This window comes from Protopterus annectens, chromosome 2.part0 (genome assembly GCF_019279795.1).
Source record: "Protopterus annectens isolate FY-2018-M chromosome 2.part0, PAN1.0, whole genome shotgun sequence".
NCBI classification, from domain to species: domain Eukaryota; kingdom Metazoa; phylum Chordata; order Ceratodontiformes; family Protopteridae; genus Protopterus; species Protopterus annectens.
In genome coordinates this window covers 1701021803-1701046706 of record NC_056728.1, presented here as the reverse complement: position 1 = coordinate 1701046706, position 24904 = coordinate 1701021803, and the positions used below count along the sequence as shown (strand labels likewise).

The 24904-nt window shown below is 40.7% G+C and overlaps 1 protein-coding gene across 1 annotated transcript in view; it reads left to right on the top strand.

Moving 5' to 3' along the window:
- The window catches only part of HSPA4L (heat shock protein family A (Hsp70) member 4 like), a 2148355-nt gene that overhangs the window by 940039 nt on the left and 1183412 nt on the right, over positions 1–24904 (top strand). The window contains exon 9 of the mRNA XM_044061754.1: positions 14484–14635. Coding sequence (XP_043917689.1) covers positions 14484–14635 — 152 coding nt within the window. The remainder of the gene's footprint in view (positions 1–14483; positions 14636–24904) is intronic.

Below are 24904 nucleotides of genomic sequence, written 5' to 3'. Positions count from 1 at the left end.
TTTACTTGGGGGGAGGGGTTAGGCTAGCTAGGACCTTAACATGGTCTGTAGAACTGGTCTTTAGGCATGTCATGTGGGAGGTTAAGGAATATTATCAGAGATGGAAGCTTTTCATCTGGACATCCCACGAGGACCCATTTGGTTTATTCTACCTCTGGTAATCTACATGTCTCAGGATCTTCCAGTCTCCCTTCCCATAAAGTTCCTCCCAAGGGTAAGTATACAGGTACATGATTTTATTTGGGTATAGAGAACAAGGGTTCATAGGTAGGTACTAGACTATTGGCCCTAGGGCCTATATAAACCTAGCCAAAAAGGTGCCCTGGCTTTCGCCACCCAAGAAATGGGTGCAATGGAAACTCCTAGCACTACCTGCTTTGGAACAGATGACATTACTTGACTTGGGGCTAAATAGCTGTATAGCCAGGTTGAAATTATTTATTTGCCTTGATATTCACTGACTCCACAAGCATTTAGAAGGATATTATCCTAACTTGGGTTGGAGGATTGGAGGGATTTTTTTGAAAATTTTTTTTTGCAGGGGGCAGGCCTGACTGTACCTCCACATTCAACAGCTCTATGCTTGCACTACAGTAGAAGAAAGGGAAAAAAACTGGAAGTGCACCACCAGCTCACATAATCCAGCACAGTGTAATAAAAGAAACTGCAATGTTATAAATAATTAAGAAAACTCATAACAGTGATCCAAAAATTATAAAATTTAGTTATTATCAAAGTTATAACTGGTAAAATGTATTGAAGAATATTGTTAGATAAAATGTGATTATATAACTTTTTTGATGACTTGTGATTAAAGTGATAAACAAGTTGTATGTCACCAGCCCATACATACATACACACACACACACACACACACACACACACACATATATATATATATATATATATATATATATATATATATATATATATATGAGAGACCAGGAAAATCCCTTAGAAAATAAGTCAGTTATGACATCTTTAAAGCTGTCAATAACAGTGAAGAAGGAATCAGATTCTAGCTAACAAAATCATCTCGGTATTTACATATTCTAAATAGTCTTAACTTCAATACCATGAGGAGATTCTGACAGGCAAACCTTTGAATAAAAAAAAATGTGAATTTGCTGCTCAGTATGCAGCAGTATCCTTGGCGTAGTTTCTTGCTTCACTGGGTCCCATCTGAGTCACCGTAACTGTAAGATTTTTTTCTGTGTTAAGTTCAGCGCCCTCTCAGTAACACCTGTTGAAAGAAAAAAAAACATAAATCGTCATGCTATTTTTAGTTCATTGTTGCATTAACAACTCGTCGGGATTCCTGTCTTGCAGAAACCCTTGGCTGACCTGTATACCAGAGGCATTTTTACTTTCCCTTATAGCCTGGCATCAGGATGTCTGTGCTACAAAGGGTTGTCAATTGGCACTAACTAATTCTTTCTTACTGAGTTCAAGGCCAGAAACCAGAATTTCAGATAAGTAACCCAAAGGACAATTTTTTATTTTTTCTAGAGTACTAAATTGTAGGTGCCAGAGAGAAACAGCTAATATCTTTCTTGCGTGTAAAAAACAAATTTCCCACCAGGATACCATTCCTCTCAACATGGAAACATCAAAAATGTGGACAAAGGTCCTTGAAAAATAGGTACAAATCTCTATGTTCATTAACATAAAATTTACATACATAATTATGTAACCCCATCACTTCAATAGAATTGTGGGATACCAGCTTTCAGACGCAAACTGAAGAACAGACAGCCAAAATATGGCCCCAGACCCTGTAATAAATGGTAGCCTTTTTTTTTCTTTCTTTTTTTTTCAGTGTGTAGCGATGTTCATTGGGAAGGGAGAAGATGAATGAACCTTAGGATTTTGTTTTTGGTGACTTGCAGTATGTGGGTTTTGTGGTAAAAGTAGGGTATTTAATGGTAGGCAATATTCTAATCTTAACAAAAGAATATTATAGTTTGCTAGGACCTCCACAAGTCATTCTCCATAGCCTATTGATCAGTGGCTTAGCTAGAATTTGTGCTACCCGGGGCTGTCTTTGAGTTAGCCGCCCTTCCTCTCTCACAAAATCACGGTTGAATGGGGCCCCCCATATACAGCCCTCCCCCAGGTCCATGAAAAGGGGGAGAACAGCAAGTACATGTTTCCAGGTGTTAGACTATAAATGCTGTTGGACTTCATAGTGGCCCACGTACAAGTTATGGGTGGGGGAGGTTTTGATGTCTTTAAAAAGCACACACGGTATGCTGCACAGCTTTCAACTTCTCAACTCCAGGGTCAAGGACAAATCCAGAAATAATCATGGACACTTTTTAGAATATTACTAATACCTTCAGAAGGTGACAGAGTAACAGAATGTGTTAACAAAATGCATTTTCTGAAGTAAATGAAATGTATTAACTCTAATTATTGTCATTATTTGTTAAGTGTAACCCATCACCCTTTCTCTCAATATTGCCAGATGTTATGTGGTCCAATCTCACCTACATTCTTACTCATGGGTTCGGCTCTGACTCAGCCAACTTATATTTTTCTAGCACAAAGTCTCTAATTGGCTGGGCTAACCTGGTATCCCATGTTGCACCGCTCCACAACCCCAGATCTCGTTTGCCGCTCGTGGAGCTAGGACGTGGTCTCGCTTGGCTGTGGCTAAGTAGCTTTAAAACTTCTTTTTCTCACTGAAAATCGTTCTCTTTTTTCATAAAAGCTATTTTTATAGCTATTTGCTTGTTATTATCGTTGTTTTGTGGTGTGAGAGTTTTGTTTGTGGTATCCTCCGTTCCTACGGGCTAGGCCCGTTTAAGTTAGAGGACCTAGTCCTCCCTCCGTTGTGTGGTTTGTCTGAGGAAAGCGTTTGTCCCTTGCTACAGTGTGTGTCTTGTTGTTGGGTCAGAATCGTTTAACTTAGAGATTCTGTCATTTGTTGTTAGCGGTAGTTTCCCGCCTTATCAGTTGTGGCCTACAGTCCTGTTTCTGTGCTTGTGTACTGTGGTTTGGCCGTTATGTCTAAGGATCAAAAAGAACACAAACCCTCCGGGTTTAAGAAGTGTTCTAAATGTAGCTACAAGATGTCCATAACAGATGGACACGCTGTTTGTGTATACTGCTTGGGGGCGCTACATTTACAAGAGTCCTTTAGTTTTTGTCATGCTTTTAGCCCCAGGGTACTACAGGAGAGAAAAAATAAACTTATACTGAAGGGCCTTCTTAAGCCTTCTTTTGAGGAGTCCTTGGACTCATCCTCTGGTTCACAGTCTAAAACCAAGACTTCTAAGGCTAAGAAAAGATCTCTGGCTCCATCTGTTACATCGGAGCCACCGGAAAAGACTAACAAATTGCACTCGACCTCCTCGGCTCCCTTGTCCTCGGGGCTGCAGGAGGTAGCTGTGATTCTTGAATCTGCCTCGGCTCCTATCCTATTAGAGTCCATTCGGAGCCGATCTCCTAGTGTCAGACAAGGATCTCCAGATAGGAGATCACAGTCACCTTCTCTCTCCTCCAAATCCTCCAGACTCTCTGATTTGGATGTGGATAGGGTGGTCTAGAGGCTCCTGCAGTCGCCGGTTTTGGCATAATTATTTTCGTCTCCGACCCAGTCGGCTCCGGAGCCAGTCCCGATGAGTGCACCCATGCTTCCTCCTCCGAGCACCTCCTTGTCTTCGGAGCCGGAGTGTTCGGCTCTGGGTGCTGTTTTGCCAGCTCCGATACCTCTTAAGGCCTTATCTGTGCTGACGTCGGCTCCTACCATGTCGGCTCCATCCTCTGGTTTTGGAACCCGGGTTTCCTCTGTTGGGCCCGAGGGGGATACTTCGGGACTTTTGTCAGTTCTGAGCCTCCCTCTCGGCGCTTCAGCTCAGGGAACTTCGGTTCGGATCTTGGCCTTGGAGGTTGGTCGATCCTCGGATTCGGGGGGACCCGCCTTTGAGGCCATGAGGAGCGCACTGGCCAGATCCTCAGTCACATCACCCGGATCGGTCATTCCATCCCCTTCCATGCCGGCAAGAGCCTCTGATGTCCCCCTATCGGTTGACGGCGGAGCCACAAGGTCTGGGGATACCCCCATGAGCGGTCCCCAACTTTCTGAGGGCCCCTTAGAGTCTGTGCCTGAGGAGCCCCCAAGAAAGAAATTGTGGAAGAGGAAGCACATAGTCTCCCAGGATGAGTCCCTCACCTCTGATACCAACCTCGAGGAGTCAGAGGGGTCCCCCAAGTTGTCCTCCGATGACGTCTCTTTCTCCGACATCCTGGAGATTTTGAGGCAGAGAGGTGGCTGGTCGTCCAAAACCCCCTCTGAGGAGGAGTCTGTATTCCTCAAGGCCTTTAGGGCTCAACCCTCCACCTCCTGGGTGTCTCCATCCTTTGATGAGCTCCTGGATTTGATCTGTCGAAGGGCGTGGGAGACTCCTGACTCAGTGGAACCTGTACCAAGACACCCTAATAAATTTATGTCAGCTCCCCCTGGGAAAGAGTTCCTCTCCAAAGGGGTTTCTGTGGATGCCATGGTAGTGGCTGCGGCCACTCAGCAGGAAGTAGCCGAGTCTTCTTCCTCTGTCCATCCTCCTAACAAGGAGTCCAGGAGTATGGATCAGTACGGACGTGTACCCTCTTTTCAGTGACCTTCACACTTCGGTCTCTGAACTATCTATGTCACTTTACTCTGCTCCAGAGAGATCTCCTTAGAGTTAGATACTCTAACGGGTAACATACCTGAGGCATTAACACAGACAGTTAACACCCAACTGTCTACTCTTGGCTCGATTGTCAACTCGTCCATGAGGCTCATATCTTATGCAGCCGAAGGGGCGAGCAGGGCAGCTAGCTCAGGTGTAGCCCTTAGGAGGCAAGCCTGGATGCTCCTGTGTCATTTCGTGTAGGCCTTCAAGTCTTCCTTCACTAACGCCCCCTTTGATGGGTCCTCACTCTTTGGGACCAAAGTGAAAGACACCCTCACCAGATGCGAGCAAGAGGGAAAGACCCTGTCTGCTGAAGGGGTCCGTTTTTCCCTCCCATCTAGGCCTTACCCCAAGGCTCAGAGGGGAGGAAAAATGTGGTTCAAAAAGTCACAGAAGTCTTTCCCTGCCGGTCAAGGTGAGCCCCCTCCAGAGGCAGCGGAGGGGGTGGCTATTCTGGGAGACGCCACCCTAGGGGCAGAGGAGGCCCTCGCAATTCGGGAGACCGTGATTCCTTTTGCGGGCCTTCCTATTATCGTCCCTGATGTATTGCCCGACTGTGCTATTCCGGAGCCAGTTGGGGGGCCGCATTTCGTTGTACCCGGAAGCCTGGGCAAGTATCACTCAGGATCAATGGGTGCTTCGTATAGTTACCGGAGGTTATTCCATCCCCTTATTGTCAGACCCTCCTCCATCCAAGAGAATCCCAGACATTCCACCCAGTCAAAGGGATCACGCAACTCTAGAAATCTCAAAGTTGCTGGAAAAAGGAGTCATCCAACCGGTCCCCTCAGACCAGATCAGATTAGGGACTTACTCAAGACTCTTTTTGGTGCCAAAAAGAACAGGGGACCTGAGACCCATCTTGGATCTCAGCCGGCTAAACCGCTACGTTCTAAAGTCCAAGTTCCGAATGGTCACCCTTCAGTATATTTTTCCATTACTGGGAAAAGAAGTATGGATGTGCTCCATCGATCTCAAGGATGCTTACTACCATATCAAAATGGACAGGGCATCCAGGAGTCACTTATGCTTCTGGCTGGGAGCCAGTCATTTCCAGTTTCATGCCCTGCCCTTTGGCCTCACCACAGCCCCCAGGGTGTTCACCAAGTGTTTGGCAGTGGTGACAGCTCACCTGAGATGTCAAGGATTCCAAGTGTTTCCATACCTGGACGACTGGCTCCTCACCGCCCCCACCAGGCATCTTCTCATTCAGGCCAGGGAAAAGACCATTGCCCTTTGTCATCAACTAGGAATTGCCTTGAACTGGGGAAAGTCTGCCTTGCTGCCCTCACAGCATGTCACATTTATAGACGCAGAGCTAGACACCGTTCACATGCGGGCATTCCTGCCTCAAGAAAGGATAGAGGTGTTGCAGGGTCAGGTTTGCGCGTTGCTACCCCTCAAGAAGGTTCAGGCCAGATGGGTCCTGCAGCTCCTGGGATCCATGGCAGCCACCATTATGTTAGTGCCCCTGGCCAGATTACACATGAAGCTTCTGCAGTGGCTTCTCTCTGCCCAATGGTCCTTTCAGAAACTTCCCCTGTCCCATCTGATCCTACTCACCGATCGATGCAAACAGGACCTCTGTTGGTGGCTGCGTCCCACCAACTTGAACAAAGGGAATCCATTTATTCCTATGACTCCGGTTGCCACTGTGACCATGGACGCCTCCCAGATAGGGGGGGGGGGCATTATCTGGGCAGGACAGTCCAAGGCACCTGGCAGGATCACCAGGTACATCTGCACATCAATGTTCTAGAGATGAGAGCGGTGTTACTGGCGTTGCAAGCACTGCAGAGCTCTCTTCCCCTAGGAACGATTGCAATTCACTCGGACAACATGTCTGTCGTGTGTTACCTGAACAAGCAAGGGGGAACCAGGTCTTACCCCCTATGCAGAGAGGCCATGCGAATGTGGCAGTGGGCAGTGTCTTCCCGATGGTTCCTAGTGGCAACGCGCTTTCCGGGGAAGGCCAATGTGATAGCAGACAGGCTGAGCAGAGCTATTCTGATGCCTTATGAGTGGTCCCTGAACCGCCGAGTTGCGGGGCAGATTTTCAACAGGTGGGGTCAGCCTTGCTGCGACCTTTTCGCCAATCCCCACAATACCAAGTGCAGCAACTACTTCACTCTGATCCCCCCACAGGGGGCGTCACCCAGGGATGCTCTAGTCCATGATTGGCCTCCCGGTCTGCTCTATGCTTTCCCTCCGTTTCCTCTGCTTCCAAGAGTGATCCAGAAAGCCATTTCCTTGGGAAGCAAGATGATTCTTATTGCCCCACACTGGCCTCGCCAAGTCTGGTTCTCCTTTCTTCATCAGTATGCAGTGGACAGCCCTTTGACTCTGGATCCAGCACCAGACCTACTGACACACATGTCGGGACAGTCCCATCCCTCCCTGAGGACCCTCAGGTTGACAGCCTGGCTACTCCACTTCCATCTTTAGTCAGACTTCATCGTTTTTCACCTGAGGTAGTACACATTTTATCTTCTTCTCATAAATTTTCTACTAGGAAGATTTACTCCAGCAAGTGGAAAAGATTTTCAATTTCGGCTCAGGCCAAGGGACTGGATCCTTTCACAGCCCCCATCCCTGCTGTCTTAGATTTTTTATCCACTCTTTTTCAACAGGGTTCTGCTCCTGCTACCATTAAGGTTCAGCTAGCTACTATTTCCAATTTTCATACCTCTTACGAACCTTCTCTCATGGCGCATAAGCTATGTAAGGCCTTTTTGAGGGGCACCTTGTTGCTTCGGCCTCCTCTGTCAGAACCCATCATGCCATGGGATTTAAATTTTGTGTTACAGGCCCTGACATCATCACGTTTCGAACCAGCTGCCACCTGTGATTTAAAATTTCTGTCTTGGAAGACTGCATTTTTAATAGCTATCACATCAGCCAGACGGGTGTCGAAGATTCCATCAAATCCCTGTATTTAATATTTCATAAGGACAGGGTTTCCTTGAGACCTAATCCGTCCTTCCTTCCGAAGTGTAACCTCTGCCGTTAACCTCAATCAGTCCATTGAGCTGCCAGTTTTCTTTCCTCAATTTTCCAACAAGGCGGAGTTTAAGTTTCATCAATTGGACGTACACAGGCAGCTTCGTTTTTACTTACACAGGACTAAACAACTTCGTAAGTCTGACCAACTCTTTGTGTCCTTCTCAGAAAATAGAACAGGTTTCCCGGTTTCTAAGATTACAATTTCCAGGTGGATTTCTGACTGCATCTCCTACGTTTACTCGTCGGCAGGCAGAGAGTTACCGTTCCCTGTCAAGGCTCACTCCACCAGGGCTGTTTCAGCTTCAGTAGCTTATCACTCCAGACTATCCTTGGATGAAATTTGGGCTGTGGCCACGTGGGCTTCTCCCCACGCCTTCATTACTCATTACAAATTAGACGTGGCTTCTAGGGGCCGGGCTTCCTTTGGTTCCACTGTTCTCAGGAGCATCTTCAATTGAGCCTCCCAGGATAGAGGTGCTAGGGACGCTGTCCCGTGAGTAAGAATGTAGGCGAGATTGGACCACATAACATCTACAAGTTATGTACTCACCATAATGCTTGATGTATGTGGTCCATCTCGCCTCATGTTCTTACGTTCCCTCCCACCTTCCCCCCTCCTGGAGGATATGGAGGCGACATTTGTTTCAGGACCCTTCGGTATTGGTTATTTTTTCTTTGCTGCCCTTGTTAGTGTTCTACTCTTCCAAACTGTGGTTGTGCATGAGGTGTGATTATGAGCTGCTGCAAACTAGATCTGGGGTTGTGGAGCGGTGCAACATGGGATACCAGGTTAGCCCAGACAATTAGAGACTTTGTGCTAGAAAAATATAAGTTGGCCAAGTCGGAGCCAATGTTCGGCTTCGAACCCGTGAGTAAGAATATGAGGCACGATGGACCACATACATCAAGTGTTATGGTGAGTACATAACTTGTAGTTTTAGGAGAGATTTGGAGAGGCAGGGCAAAATTTTGAGCCAAAATTGGTGACTGTTCAGAAGTATCCGAACACTATTTCCTTCACTTACAGGGCATTAATGATGGAATTGATATACCTGCAAAATAAAACAATTACAGACTTTATTCCAAGATACTAGAACATTATGTAAAACTCAAAGGGATGCTGTAGACAAGATGCTGGAATATTCTTCAGGGGTACAGCTAACAACACAGATGATAGAATCCCAAATACTTCTCAACGGTCTTCAGTATGAACTCAGAAATTTTCTCTGCCGCTCTTAAAATTGGATTTTTATTTTATTTATTGAGAAAAGTGGTGGATTAGAGTCAGTTAATACTGATTATTGTTAAATTTACACACATTTTTACTTCAAAAAATATATATAAATTTACACTTATTGTTTTATCAGTTTTCTAAGTTAACACAATTTATATCTAAAATATTTCCTGGTTTTGGGTCATCCCTTTCCCCAGTTACTTTTTACTTTGTTCCAGATTCTTGAAGTAAAAGGATGTGAGGTATTGTGTTACATTAAATTACAGAATGTTTGTCATTGTTATTATGAACCAGAAAACTTTCTCACTACCATACATTTGTCATGTAAGCGGGATGCAAGTTTACAATGAAAATACATCAGTAAAATGATAGATTAAGTTGTATCAAAGGGATACACATAAGATAGGGTTAAACACACACACACACATACAATATTCATACAGCACCTGTTTTTGAAACTGTGATCCCTTGCCCTGACAAAAAAATATATATATTTTCCACATGATGGTAGCCTGACTGTCATAAGAACGGGTTAGTATGCTGTGATGCTGTCTATAAATGGTTTCTTTCAGACTTTCAAAGGATTAGACCTTGTTATGTCTGAGAATTGAACATCAAACTACATTCATATGCAGTGCAAGCGTTTCAATTGGTACAGTACCAAACACAGAAAATGAGCCAAAATAGCTACCAGAGATGGTCATGGCTTAAGACTAAGCAAATGCAAAAAGCAGTCATATGAACAGAACGATTGTATATAGAATATGCAAGCAACATACTACATTGTTCTAGAATCACAATTATAAGCAGAACGCAACTATCATCTGAGGTTTTCACAAAGGTGTAACCACTTTTAACTTTGGTGAGAAGCAGCAGAATAAGAAAATGAGGTGTAAATCACTGGATTTAGAAAAAGTTTCCTGTAATATGTTTGACTGTCACATACATAAGATATCACACCAAAGGAGCTTGGTATGGAATAGTTTTTTTTTTTTGCCAAAATCATCTTTCTTCAGCTTTCTGGGACAGCCAGTCTTCTCCAGAAATATAGATTTCAAAAAACTATTAGTACTTACTTTTTTGTAATTGGACATAATGCTTGTCCACTGTGTCATGTAACTTGCTTCCACGTGGCTTGCTGTCTGTGAATATGTTTTTTGAAAGCAAACTGACGAGCAATAACAAGTTCAGCAGTGCAGCCCGGGCTGCCACTTGAACTGCATGCAGCCACAGTCTGACATTTGAAAATGGTTATGCATTAAGACCTGGCTGTATTTTTTGTCTTTGAAAAGTTTAAAGCCAGTGGTCTGTTCAGCAGATGTTATAGTCCTTTTTATAGAAGTTTGTGATGATGCACTTTTCTGTCTACAGTGCTTACCAATATGTTTCTCAACCTCCGACAATTAAAAATCATAGCCACATATACCTTGTTTCTGCTCTCTCTCTCTCTTATACACAAGCACACACACATTACTAGTTTAAAAGGTGTCCCTGAGTGATTCTGCATAGCTATAAGAGGTTAACTGGTTTGTGAAGTACGGAGGGTATATATTTCAGTTACCGAAGAATTTAGGCAACATTTGGTGATACTGCGTGATGTATTAACTATCTAGCACAGTTCAGTGGCAACCAGGCAGAGAGACTAAGTAACATCAGCAGCAACAAGACTCAAGTAAACAGGAGGTTTGGGCAGCGATGAGGGTTGCTCCTTGATTTTGGCGGGTTGGTGCTAATTCTGTCTTTGTTGATTCAGTATGCTGTTTGTGGGGGAAAATTATGTTCGGTTTTGAGATACACAACCACTTACGGAATCACTGCAAAACAGGGTTAAGTACTGAAGGTGAGATGAGCGAATAAATGAGTGCTTTGTTCTTTACCAGTACACATTAATATCACCAGCTTTTCTTATGAAATAAAGAAAACTAAATACAGTGACCGGATGAATATGCACATTACAAACTGCACAGTACTTGTGTACTGATACTAGATGCCATTATGAAAAATTATTACTGCTACTGTCACACACCTTCTGTCTGATTGCGCTCTCTGTCTCTCTCTCACAGACACACACATCTACCATTTCTGTGGTCTCACACAGCCATACACTCACACACACCTACTTTCTCACACAGTAACACACACACTTATCTCTCATACGAACACCTACTTTAAATTCCATACACACATGCTTTCTCATACAGAGAAACGAGCCTTCAATTTAACTAACGCATATATTCGTACACTCATATACGCACTCACTCAAACTTACCTTGGCTACTTTTATTATTTTTTTGAAGCCTGAAAATGAAATAAGGATTTAAAGGGGCCTATCAGGAATTTGTGGCACCCTCTTGTTTTGAGCCCCAAACTGGAAAATACCGAGGAATTTTGTAAAGTTGAGGGGTATGATGTCTACTTTCTGTTTTGGTTTTGCCTAGGTCTGGAGCATGCCAGGTGTTCCCAGTGTGTGTACTTTACTTATCAAGCTTAAGGCCGACTATTTGCAGAGACTTTTAGAGCAGGAAAGATTGTGTTAACTGTGGTGTCAGTCAGTCCTTCCATAGAACTCTCCAGGAAAAAAAAAAGGAAGGAGAAGCATCCTGAAGGTAGGAGCACTAGAGGAGCTGATGACCTAATCTTTGTTTCTGACAGACCTCCCAGGTTCTAGACTGTTAAAGGAGCTAAGCCACTTTTGCAGCCCCCACAGATGACATCCCTTGCTGATGAGGCCTCTGTTGAGACTACTAAGGTCATCATACCTAGTGCAGAGCTGACATCTTCTCAGACCAAGCAGCTGCAAGTGTCAAACTGATCTGGAGTCACTGGCTTCTGTTAACAGGATTCTGATTACCAGCGGGGGAAGGTGGTATCTCCTGTATTTTTGTGTATACTCCACTAGGGCATTGCTTGCTACTTCCCCCTTCCAGAAGAGTTCCCACTCACATCATCTTGGAGGCATCCATTTGGACTTCTCTCCACACCTTCTCCAAGCATTATAACTTAAGAACTGCTTCCAGAGTCAGGGCACAGTTTGCCTTAATCTTCCCCTAATTTCAACTGGTCCAACCTCTGACTAAGCTTCCATTTCTCTTTAGCTCTGGGAGACTTCCCAAGAGTTATTACTGCAACATTGAAAAAAAAAACAAAGAGCATATTACAGTTATGTTAGTTACTTCACATAAATATAAATGTTCAGGTAGCTTCGTTGTTGCAGTACCAGTTCCCACCCACCTGCCCCTTTCCTTCCTTTCTCCTGGGTTAGTGTGGGTACCCTTTCATCTCTGTCCTTCTCCCACTCTTGGTTATATCCCCATTTCTACTTCCCCTCTTATGGTCTGTGGACATATCTGGCAGATCATACTCCTGACTAGCCTGGAGAGAGGATGTCTGTAGAAAGGTATGAGAAAGATTTAAAGATGGTGTTGGCTATCAGTCCTTCATAGGGTTAGGAGGGTGTCTGCCAGGCTGTGGGGGTAGGTGAAAAAGTCTTGCATCTACAAGGCAGGAATTCCCAAAGTCACTGCAACAGTGAAGCTACGAGAACAACTGCACTTATGGTTAGTACCTAACATAACAGTACTTTATCAAGGTAAAAAAAGAGACCAGACAGAGACATATAGTTTAATCTGTATCTGGGATGGACACTGCACAGCTTCCAGAGCAGACCAAATTTATAAGAACTTGTGTATGTTTTTCATTTATCAACTGTGCATTAACCAATAACTACATTTTTAGAAATCTTAATTTTTCATACTTTAAGTTTTGAGTAAGTAATTCTGGAACTACTTTTTTTGGCTGTTTTGGTGCACCCTAAGTACAGGTAGTTTTCTTCCCACCCTGTGGAATATCTGAAATGTTAGCTTTGCTGAAAAGTTCCTACCATACATCACCATGTACGGCACATTTTTTAATATTTAATTGACAGAATGACTCCTTAATTGACAGGATAAATAATTTAAGAATACATGCTTTAGCTTTAAATTACATCCAAAAGGGTGTATACCATATGTAATTATAAATCTATGTCTGAGATTGTAGGCACATTATTTGCTGAGATCTTTGGGCATATTACAAAACCTTGACTGAAATGCAGAATGAACCTGTAGTAAATTGCAGTATGCAGGATGTCATACTAGAATTAACTTACTTGCAGGCCATGAAGCAAGCAGAATGCACTTTTAGGTACAAGAGAAGGGTGGCACAGTGGATAGTGTTATCGCCATGCAGCACAAAGTTTCAAATTTGATCCTCAGCTGGGGCGCCTTCTGTGCGAAGTCTGCTTGTCCTTCCTATGCTCGCGTGGCTTTCCTGTAGGTGCTTCGGTTTCCTCCCACATTCCAAAGACATGCAATAGGTTGATTGGAATTGACCATAGGTCTGAGAGTGCATGCGAGCGTGTGGTGTGGAAGAATTACTGCAGCAAGGCTAGCCACCCGGCAGTGTAATCCTAGGCTCTAGATTGTCACTGTTGAAGTGACACCCCAACCCCAAGTGCAAAAATGAGAAAAAGGGGTTGTGGATGGATGGAGTCTTCCAGATACAGTCATAAAATGTAACATCATTACAGACAGGCCTTGTTGTAAACTGAATGGCAGGTGATATACAATTTTCAGTGCTTACATTTCATTTCATTTAAATAGGGGACACCAAAGTCCATTATTAATACATTGCTTTTATGACACTGCTCACGAGATATATTTTACAAATGTATTTAAATAAATATCAAATATGTAACGTACTGTCTTTTATTATGTGAATTGTTGGAAGGACAGTTTGTTTCAAGCATATAGATTCACCAGTCCATGTTGCTTAATGTTGTTTCTAATTCACATCTCATCATGTCATGTTCATCCTTTGGAGCAAGGTCAGATCACATTTTTCAAGTTTTTCTACTAACTGCTTAAATTTTTTTGAACAAGGTCTTCATACATATTTTTCTTATCAAGTTCTTAAGTGTACTTCACTAATTAATAAAAAAGCATATAATGGTTCACATTTCTTTATGGAGAACAAAGTCATAAAATCTATTGGTTGAACACTGCGCCCACACACACACACACACACACACACACACACACACACACACACACACACACACACACACACACACACACACACACACACACACACACACACACACACACAGTTATGTAAGACTTTGTTCTACACTACCTCCTGCATTATACTCTCAAAACTTTCAGATTAACAAAAATTTACATCCAAGCTGACAATGTCGGACTTTTCTGTACATGACACTGTTTTTCCAATTATGCTTCATTTTCTTGCTCACGTCAAACAGGCCTTGGGTTTTGAACGTTTCCACCACAGTATAAAACCTGAAAATGTATAACGGTAGTAATTCTGCATCCATGCAAGTTTCAGATTGCTATTGTAGAAGAGGCTTACATATAACAGTGTGGTTTTAAACAACTCCTTATGGCATGATTTTTTAAGGAGAGTCATGTGCACCCTCTTTGTATGTAACTTTGACAAATGAGGGGGGTAGTATAGCTACTTGTAAGGTGAGTAAAAAATGCACACACTTTTATTTTTATCTGTTGATGCAGAACTGCAGTGTGAGGACATTTATGCTGTGGAGCTTGTTGGAGGAGCAACTCGAATCCCCGCTGTGAAGGAACAGATTATAAACTTCTTCTATAAAGATGCTAGTTTCACACTGAATGCTGATGAGGCTGTTGCAAGAGGATGTGCACTACAGGTACATTCTGCCTAATGTTGTACTCCATTATGACAGTCTTTTCTTTCTTATTGTTAGTGTTGCCTTCTTGTAGCACTAATAAAGTTGTTTTAGGAATGTTATCTATTAGCATAACAAGTGTTGAAAATTCAATCTGCATGATCCCATAAACATTCAGAAAGGAGCAGAACAGTCTGTCAGCTGGGGAATGACTAAGAAAATATTTGAAAAATGATTTTGACGTGCATGGTCATGGTGTTTGAGTGGTAACTTTTTAATGCTGAGATAGATGAAATTAACAAGAGTGTAGAAATACTTGCTTTGATTGATTAAAGATGTATGTTTGCTGTGTTTAAACTATCTTTTTGTTGTGCACTTTCAAAATTCTTTTAACTGTTATTCATTTGTCAGAACTTCATTTTAACATAAACCTTGATGTTTAGTGATACTACACAGCAAAATGTATCTTTCCTTTGCTTTTAAGATGTCACCATACCCCATTATTTCTTTAAACTCTTCAAAATGTTAACACTGACAGCTTTAGTGGAATACAAATTGAGTTTATGGTACAGGTGTATATACACACCTCTTAGCAGAAGCATAGCTGGCTCAAACCATCCCTGTGCTGGCCCCATGAGCTAGCACTCCACAAGGCTGATCCTTCTACTGGTACACCCATCAGGTGGCCAGATTCTGGACATGCACCCCACCCACCAAGCCATCCATGTCCCATTTCTTTGCCCTGCCCCCAACCCCTTCTTCCTCATGTTAGTAAACAAAAAAAATCTTCTTTTAAACTGTAGCAAACTGCTTGCTACAGAAATGTAACAGACAGTTGCTGTATTTTATACCCTGCACAAAATAGTACAGCATTCAGGTTTTAATTTTTAAAAAAGTTGTTTTTAACTTTTAAATAGTAGCAAACTGCTGCTGTTTAGAACTCACACAGTGCTACAGAGCTCAGGTTTGACCGAAAATGCAGTACCAGCTTTTAAAAGCCAGTGTTGCCCTAAAGAGCGATTGGGAGGATAGATGGATGATCGTGCCCCCCCCAAAAAAGCTTTGCATATGGGGCATTTGCTCTTCTCGCCCCACCCTAGCTACACTGCTGCCTCAAAGTTTGCTATTAAGGGTTCCAAGCTGGCTGCATATGGCTGCATACTGATCAGCAGCTTAACTTCACTTCTGTCAGTGAGAAAATAGAAACTGCGAAAAAGGACTGCCATTGAAACTTTTTTTTTTGGGGGGGGGTTAATTGACTGGCTAGGAAGTACACTGCCTGGGTGTCAGCAAAAAGGAAGTTTGGAAAACCTGTAAATAATCACCCAGAAGAGTTGAAGAGAAAAGACTGCCTAGGAAGGATCCTGCAGTTGTTCAGCAAAAAGCAGTTTAGGCTTCAGCTTTGATTCAAGAGATGACTTTCAGTAATTTAGAGGAAAAATAAATCAAATGTACTCAAATGTGATCAAAGTAAATAAAACATTAAAGGAACCTATCGACTCAAATAACAAAAGGCTGGAAAAAATAAAATAAACTTTAGCTGTTCTGATGAAACTGCAGAAAAATCAGAGGATGAAATGAATAAAAAGCTGTCTGAGTATGAGGCTTCTGAAGGAGAACTGTTTCAAAACATAGTAGAATTAGAAGATAGCACACACAGAGAAAACCTGAAATTTTCTGTTTTACCAGTGCAACTCAAAGGAGCAGACTGTATTAATTTTATGAAAGCACAATAAGCAGCTGGACTGGTGTTCCACAGCAGGATTTGTTAAATGAAATGGCACCTGACTGTGAGAAAGTGGCAAAGATCTGTATTAGTAAAGATGTAATTATACTAGCAGAAAGAGTTGATTCTGACAAAAGTATGGCAGAAGGGCAAAGTATTAAAAATTTGAGGCAGAAGAGTATTTGTGGAAAATTATTATTCAGTGTACATCAGGCAGAAGATAAGCAAATTTATCCCAGCAGTCAGGGAATGTCAAGAGGCAGGTGTGAGATTCAAGCTGCTGGATCTAGCTGTCTTCAAGGTATTTTTTTCTGGAGGATTAAAGGCATTTTTGATGCAGAACAGGCTAAGGAGAAAATAAAATGTATGTATCAAAAAGTGACCGAGCAAGCAGAAGGGGACTCTGCTTCTCATTCTTCCGACAGTAAAGATCATAGAGAGACTTTGGCAGTCAAACCTTTTCCAGTGTTCCAAAGGAAAATGCTTGAGAGACCGAGACAGAGCATAATAAATATCTAGAAGAGTCAGGAGTACCTTGTACCCAAATCAGAGTCTAGTGTTGGAAGAGGGAAGTGATCGGGAAGAAGATCAGCAACACTGAAATTGGTGAATAAATCTGAGATTATAAAACATCAGTCACACTGATGAAATATAGCTTTGTAAATAAAAGTGCCCGAGAAAAGACTGGATGTTTGTTGATTTTGTTAAACTATTGGGAGACTATAAAGCATTTACCCCACATTATGTCTTTAATATTCAGAAGGGCACTATAGGAGAAAAAATAACTAAGTAAAACATTTTCCTTTCTTATTAGTATTTGCATAAACCATGTCATGATATAAACTGCATGCTATATTGTAAAACAGTTTTGTGTAGTGTGCAGTCAGGAGTATTTCAAATGTGTGGGGTAGTCTTTTCAGTGTCTGTTGTATATGTTAAATATATTAAAGTAAACAAGTGTGTTTCTATTTGTAAAATATACAGATTTTACAGTGTAAATGAGAAGAAAGACCAAAAATAAGCAAATTTAAGTATAATGCTGTGATCATGTCTCCTGGGGTGGGGTGGGGTGGGTTGTTAAGTGTATTGATTATATTTTATGTAGAGCTAAGATGATAATTTCCCTTGTTTTTACAAGGGTGGACATCCAGATTAAAGTCCTTGGTTTAAGCTATGAACAAATTATTTTGTAAATAAATATGCTTGAATGATAAGACAGAATGAGGAAAAGCATGAAAAATGCTAATTGTTTTCATCAGCAAAGATATTAGCCTTTTTTCCCCAGTAGCACACTAGACCTCTGCAATTGAAGTCATTTAGTCCAGGCAATTCCATATATTCTGTTCCAAGTGAAATTTACAAAGATTCAGACATCTGCAAGTTGTTAGCGGTTTTTGTTTTACATTGCTGACTACTTCTGCATGGAGAAAAGATGTCTGTACTTGCAAGCAATTAACCTTCAAAGTTCTGAACATTTGATGTGAAGGGAAATGCAAAAATTAAAGGTACAATGACAGGCAGTTCAGTGAAAATAAAGTTTGAAATTGTGAGAAGTAAATAAAAGATAGTATTCACCCCAGCAGCTGTAATACTTTAAAGCATTCAGTAGAACAGAGCATAGATATAGCCAGAGTACTTTTTAGGTCTATAAATTAATGTTTTCTGAAGGCATTTTAGCATAGGTAACCTTAATTTTAGATTGTATTGTACCTGTGTCTGCAGCTATGGATTTAGGGCAGTTCACATCTGGAGGGTTAAACTTCAATTATTAAAATGCACATTGTTTTTGTGTTTATTCTAAGTTTATAGGGGATTATGTGTTCTGAATATGTATTTAGATTTTTGTTTGAATGTTTTCATTAAACAAAAAGTATTGAAGTGTGACATAGGTTCAAATGGATATGAGAAGAAACAACTGTGCAAAACACCATTCTGCCAAACATTAGAGTGTACTTGTAAGACAGAAGCTAGAAATGCACATTAAAAAAGCTGTCGTGTATAAGTAGGAACAATTGATTTTTATCATAATGGCTAACTCTAACCATAGTATCTTGAAATGTAAATGGCCTTACAAGTATAGACAAAAAGGAATGAGTACTGAACTATTTAAAAATGCAAAGTGCAAATAGCAATGGTAAAGGAGGCACATTTGGATAGAAATAGCAAGTACATTTTACAAAGAATGGATTTTAGAGTGGAGATTCAGCAGAATATTGGCAAAAAGGAAAAGGGGGAATAATACTGATTGGTACAGGGCCTACAATAGTGATAGAAGTGAAAAAAAGACAATAATGGTAACTGTATGGTAGTAAGGAGCTACTGCCAAGAGTGGCCTATTATGTTGGCATGTATTTATGTTCCACCAAAAAATGCTATTATAGACCTTAAGAAAATTTCAGAAGAAATAATCAACTTTTGGCAGGGAATATTACTTACAGGTGGGGATTGGAACTTAATTTGCACTTAATTTGCAACAGTGGGGATGAATCAGGAGAGCCTAGAAGGGAAAGCAGTAACAAAAGAGGGTAGATTTCTGAAGAAATATATGAAAATATTTGGTTAAATTCAGTATTATGAACTCTGATATAATTTACATATTATTCCCCAAGGTATGATAACTGGCCTAGACATGGTTGAAATTGTATTTCACAGAAGATGTGCATTTAATTGAAAGCTTCTACACACATCAATAACCATTTCAGGTCATGCTCTGATAAAAACTAAGACAAAAATGCAGGGTAATGAAGTAAAAATGAGACACTGGTGCTCTCCCATCTACCTGTTGAAAAGAAAGAAATTTAAGGAATGGGTAGTGGAAATTATTCAAGAGTTATTGTGGAATATATTAATTTCTTCAGAAGGAATAGCTAGTGAGTGGAATACAATGAAAATAGAGGTTAAAATGGGATAGAAATAAAAGAGAAAGAGAGATGATTAAGAAGTAATAGGAATTATTTAGAAGTTATGACAAGGTGTTGCAGAAAAAGAGGAATTTCACAGAGTGATAAGGGAAACAACTGCTAAATGTTAAACAGACAATAAGGGAATATTTGAATAATATGCATAAGTTTAGAAAGATTACATTTAAGCAACTATTTTTTGATAACTCCAGGGCACAAAAACTTATGACTTAGGCAACACAAAGTGGAAAGTGTTGTTGCCAAAACTTAGGGAGCCTATGGCAAGAAAAAATAACCAGAGAATCCATAATGGTATTAGAGATATTTTGGAAATTTTAGGAAAATTTGTATGAAGCAGAGCAGTATGGAAAACAAGTAGAGCACAAATCAGAATATTTGTGGAAGACTTAATTATGCCAAGATTAGAGGAAGATGAGACTCAAAAACTAATAGTTAAGGCAGGAGGTGATTACATAAAAATGGTGATGTACAATCAATCTGCAGGAAAATCTACTTGAACAAGTGGTATTTCTGTGGAAGTTTTGAAGCTAGGAGGAAAGAGCGTGATAGAAATCTGGAAGATATTTTAAAAGGAAGTGAATTGCCAGTGTCTTGATAGAAAGCTGTGGTGGCTATATTACCCCAAAAAGGGGAAATACCATCAGACAAAGCCACATATAGACCCATTTCAGTTTTAAACCATGATTATTAAGTGTTTTTGTCTATTCTAGCTAAAAGAATGGCAAATGTGTTGCCAAATTGATAGATATGGATCAATATCATTTTTGTGGAGAGATGCAGACATTTGATAACATTAATAGCACATCGATGATCTGAGGGGTGGAGAATACAGGAAAAAACCCTGTTGTGGGTGTGTCTTGATGCAGAGAAACATTTGTCAGAGAAAGATGTGATTTTATGAGTAGGGCAGTTGAAGCATTTGGATTCCTTGATACAATAATAAGGTTAATTAGGAGGATATATAGAGAATTAGAGGTAAGAATTAAAGTGTGAGGGGTTTCTCTTAGATAAGTTGTGTTTGAACAGATGAACCAGGCAGGGGTGCCCTCTTTCCCTTTGTTATTGCTTTATGTTTAGAGCTACTTGCAAAGAAAATAAGGGCCTCAGAAATTCAAGGATACAGTTGGTATGGTAATCAAGAAAGTTGGCTTTATTTGAAAATTATATTATTCTGTACTTGATAAATCCAGAAAAGGACATATCTGTGGTGTGGAACATTTTGAGACCTTTTCAGGTCTATTCAGGATATAAAAATAATGAAGATAAAACAAAGGATATAGACATAAATTATGTGCCTACTCATGACTTGGTTCCTGAAATACCCATGTTTATGGGGACATAAGATGCCATTAAAGGCTTCTGTCATGGTAGCTAAATATATATGGGAAGACTAAACAAAATATAATATAAAAACTGGGAGTCTGGAAGTTTTTATTTATGGATATTGATAGTAAGATACAAGCAGTGATTATTTTTTAGTCTCTTTAGTTTTATATGCAGGCCAGACATACTTTTTATCAGCCATGGAGAAAGTTGTGGACAATAATAAAGAGTTGAAGGGATTTATCTGGGAGAGAAAGAAAGCAAGAGTTAAGTGGGATAAGTTGATCTTGCCAATAGAACAAGGTGGTCAAATATTACCTGATTTAAATTGATATTTTAGAGCTACACAGTTAAAGGTCATATACATAACAGAAGCAGAAATAAAGTGGAAAGGAGTGGTGATGAAGCAGCGGGGGGAGTTCAAGAATAAAGGAGAGAATAGCGTTTTGGATGCATATCCTCAAAGAGAATAAGAACCACCATACAGAAGACTATATTCATAAAGTTGCAGAAAGTATTCTAATAAATAAGCTACATTTGAATGGATAAAGGAGATTTTGCCAATAGAGATGACATCAAGTAGGAGTAGAGAAAATAGTCAGGAAGGGGCTGGAGTTTACTGGAGAAAACTGGGAAATGAACCAATGTATTGGGAGCAAATAACTAAAGAGGGAAAGAGTTTAAGTGGGTTGAGGCCAAGAAGAAGTTTGGACTGCAGGTTATAGACTGCTTTCTGTACCAGGGGCTCGTATTAGGGTATATGCAAAGAGAAAGAGACAGGGTAGCCCTAAGTGAAAGATCCTGCTGTGGTAGATTTTTTAATTGAATCTAGTACAGAAGCTGCTGTTAAAAGGGGTAATTAGTATGTTGTATAAAGTACTGCATGGTAACTATAAGAATCAATCTGATGAGGTTAGAAAAGATTGGGAAGAAAGACTGAAAAAGGAATTTACAAGGGAACGATGGGAGTTGATATGTATGGCTCCCACGTATGCAACAAAATACAGAAGATTTAGGAATGTTGCTTGAAAGTGTTTGCATAAGTGTTTTTGTACCTCAAGCAGGCTTCAAAGAACATTTCCTAAGACTGACAACAAATGTTAGAGGTGTGATGAAAAGGAAAGGTAATTTGGAAAATGTTTTGGGGAGTATAATGAGTTGACAGCTTTAAAAAAAATTCCCTGCAGCATATTCTGTCAGAATTATTGGAGGAGTAAATGGCTGTAACTAAGGAAATTAGTCTTTTGAACTGGAACACTGGATCTGAATTGCCTAAATATAGTAGGGCCGTATTACATTTAATTCTTTTAGCTGGCAAAAAACAAATTCTAGAAAATGAAAATCAGAATCTAAACCAACTGTATTAGAAGTATTGATAATTGTAAAAGAGATAAAATAGCTAAAAGAAATGATATTTAGAAACGAGAGAGAGCATATTATACAGAAATAAATGGAATTTGTGGGAACAATACAAAACAGACTAATGTTCAGGAGGAGGAGTGAGGTGTAAGGTAAGGTAGGAATTGAGGGATATGTGTTATGTTGGACTGAAAGACAGTTGTTATAAAGAAAGAGAAGATATAATGTATAATGTGTGAAAATGGGAAAAAAATGTTTTTTCTATAAATGTATGTGTGCCTATGTCTTAAGTGATATATTAATAAAGGTGTTTAAAATGTTTGCCATTAAAGTGGTTGTATCTTAATCTTATTGGTTGTTATATTTTGCTTGCACAGCTCTACAATGGAGAACACTCCTGCTTTGTTGCCTGTACTATATGTTGGATGAGTGCTTACAAAAAGCTCATCATGTCTTTCCAAGATCACTATTGCAGTATTCCTTACAAGTGAGATATCCTGCTAAGGATAGCCATATATCCAGCCCAGATATTGTCTTTTATAATTTTTGTATATGTTATCCAGAAAGAGAAAATATGAAGGTGGGAGGCAGATTCCACATAGGGATAATCACAAGTGTTTGTTTTGTATTTATGTTGAACACATTCGTAGGGAATGTACAGTCTGTCAGTCTTTTGCCCTGAACACCCTTCAGAGCCATCTTTCTCTGTTTACTTTGAGAACCAAAGACAAAAGAAGCTCGCACCAGACATAATGGTGGCTGAGTCTTCCCGCCATGACATCAAAACACTTCCTAAGAAGTTGTTCAAAAAATGTATACCAGAGGCTCCAGCTGCCCTTTCCAGACTTCGCTGTATCCAATGATGAGGCCTTGGACTGTACAGTTTCTACACTGACCCTGATTTGATGACCGTCATTCACATATCTGCTAGGGCTGTTCTGGCCTTTGTTACAGATGAGAAGGGGAAACCTAGGTTGTTTATTTCTGCGGGACCTAGGATATCCCTTTGATTCTTGTCAGAAAAGTAGTACTCAGTTCCTTAATTAAAATTCATCAGGGCACACTTCCTCCGAGGTTCATTCAGGCAGACATCCAAGCCAAAAAAAAAAAAAAAGGGCAGAAGGCAAAACAGTCTTTCTCACTCGGTTAGAAAGGGATCCTCAAAAAAATGAATAGCAAGACTTTACAGAAGGGCTCTTCAGAGCGCTTATGCCTGTGAAGCCTCCTCAGTGCTTTCAGCTAAAATTTTTTTTATCAAAACCCTTCTGATACTTCTGTGATTTCACTCTCTCTTTAGACAATCCCACAAAACTGGTGCCATCCGCTTTTGTCTTGCCTTCAGGTAAAGATAGTAGGGCCATGGACATGTATGGCATGAAAGTGCATACTTCTGCCACCTTGGCCTGTAGGGCTATTAACTATCAAACCCATATGACAAGATACCTGTAATCTCATCTTTCTAATCTGAGAGAAGTACTCAGTTGTATGTCTGAATCTGAAAACAAGTCCTGTGCCTTATCTTTGCTTAATTCTGCTTCTCAAATGGCCATACACTCTATCAAGTGCAGTTATGATGCTGTAGATGCATCTTCCTGAGTGGCTGTATCTGGGTTAGTTCTGCATAGGTACTCTTGGCTAAGACTTCAATCTTGGCTAAGACTTCAATCCCTACCAAAAAATATTGAGGGCAAATTGTTGGATTCTCCTTTGGACAGATATTATTTGTTTGAATCTGCTGCTGCTAAATCTGTTAAACCCCCTGCAGGATAAGGGGAAAGTGTTGCAAGATTTGAAACAAATTTTCTTTTCCCATGTCCCTAAGTTCCAGAGGACTTATCATTCAAAAACAGGTCCTTTTGTTAGAAGACAGTAAAAGCAACCCCAAAAACATCAAAGCTAATAAGGGGAGATTTCAAGATAAATCAGGGCAATATCACAAGGGCCAAAAGCCTTCCTTTCTGGACAAACCCACTTCCATTTGATTCTTACCCTTTACCCTCCTCCCTTTCACCTCAGATTCCCCTGTCCCAAAGCCTGTTTCCCTTCCCATTTGGAAGGAAATCACCAAAGACAATTGGGTTCTTTCCATTATAGGAAAAGGGTACAGAATTTCTTGGAAATATGTTCACCCTTTCTCAAGAATGCCTCAGTCTCCTAAAAAACAGTTATCTCTTCTGCCTCCACTTCTGCAGGATCTTTCGAGTCACGGAACTATTCAGCCAGTTGCCCGTCTCAGTACTGCAGAGAATTTCACTCCAGAATTTTCTTAGTTCCCAGAAAAGAGGGATCCCTGAGACCCATCACAGAACTATCCCTCCTCAACACCTTTCTTATTGTACCAAGTTTCAAAATGCTAACTCTTCAGTTCCTGTTCCCTATGATCCTTATTAAAGTCCTTGGACATGACCCTGAATTTGAAGGATGCTTATCTTCACATTTCTAGTCATCCTCTTTTGAGAAACTTCTTGAGATTTAGCTGTGTCTTCATCTCATTTTCAGTTTTCTGCTTTATACTTTGGTCTCTCTGCAGCCCTAAAGGTATTTAGCAAGTGTCTAGCTCCTATCATAGATTTTTGCAGATTACATTGCATTCAAATAGTCCCTTATCTGGATGACCTGCATCTTCAACCTCCTTCTCTGGTTTCTCTTCGTAGAGATTTGGGTTTCATTGTAAATCATCTTCACTGTCTAAGATTCATTCTAAATCTAATGAAATCTGTCTTGACCCCATCTCAAGATCAGATTTTCTGAGCTTGCAAGGCAACACTATCTATGAGAGCCTTCCTTCCTACAGACAAGATTCTGTTTTTGACAGAGTTGTTCCAAAGACATTTTCCCTTGCAGGCAGCCTCAAGCAAGAGAGGATTTGAAAGTCCTGGGGTTCTTAGCATCCAGTATTCCCATGATTCCATTTGCCAGACTCCTCATGAGGCGGTTGCAGTGGTACCTCAAGTCTATATG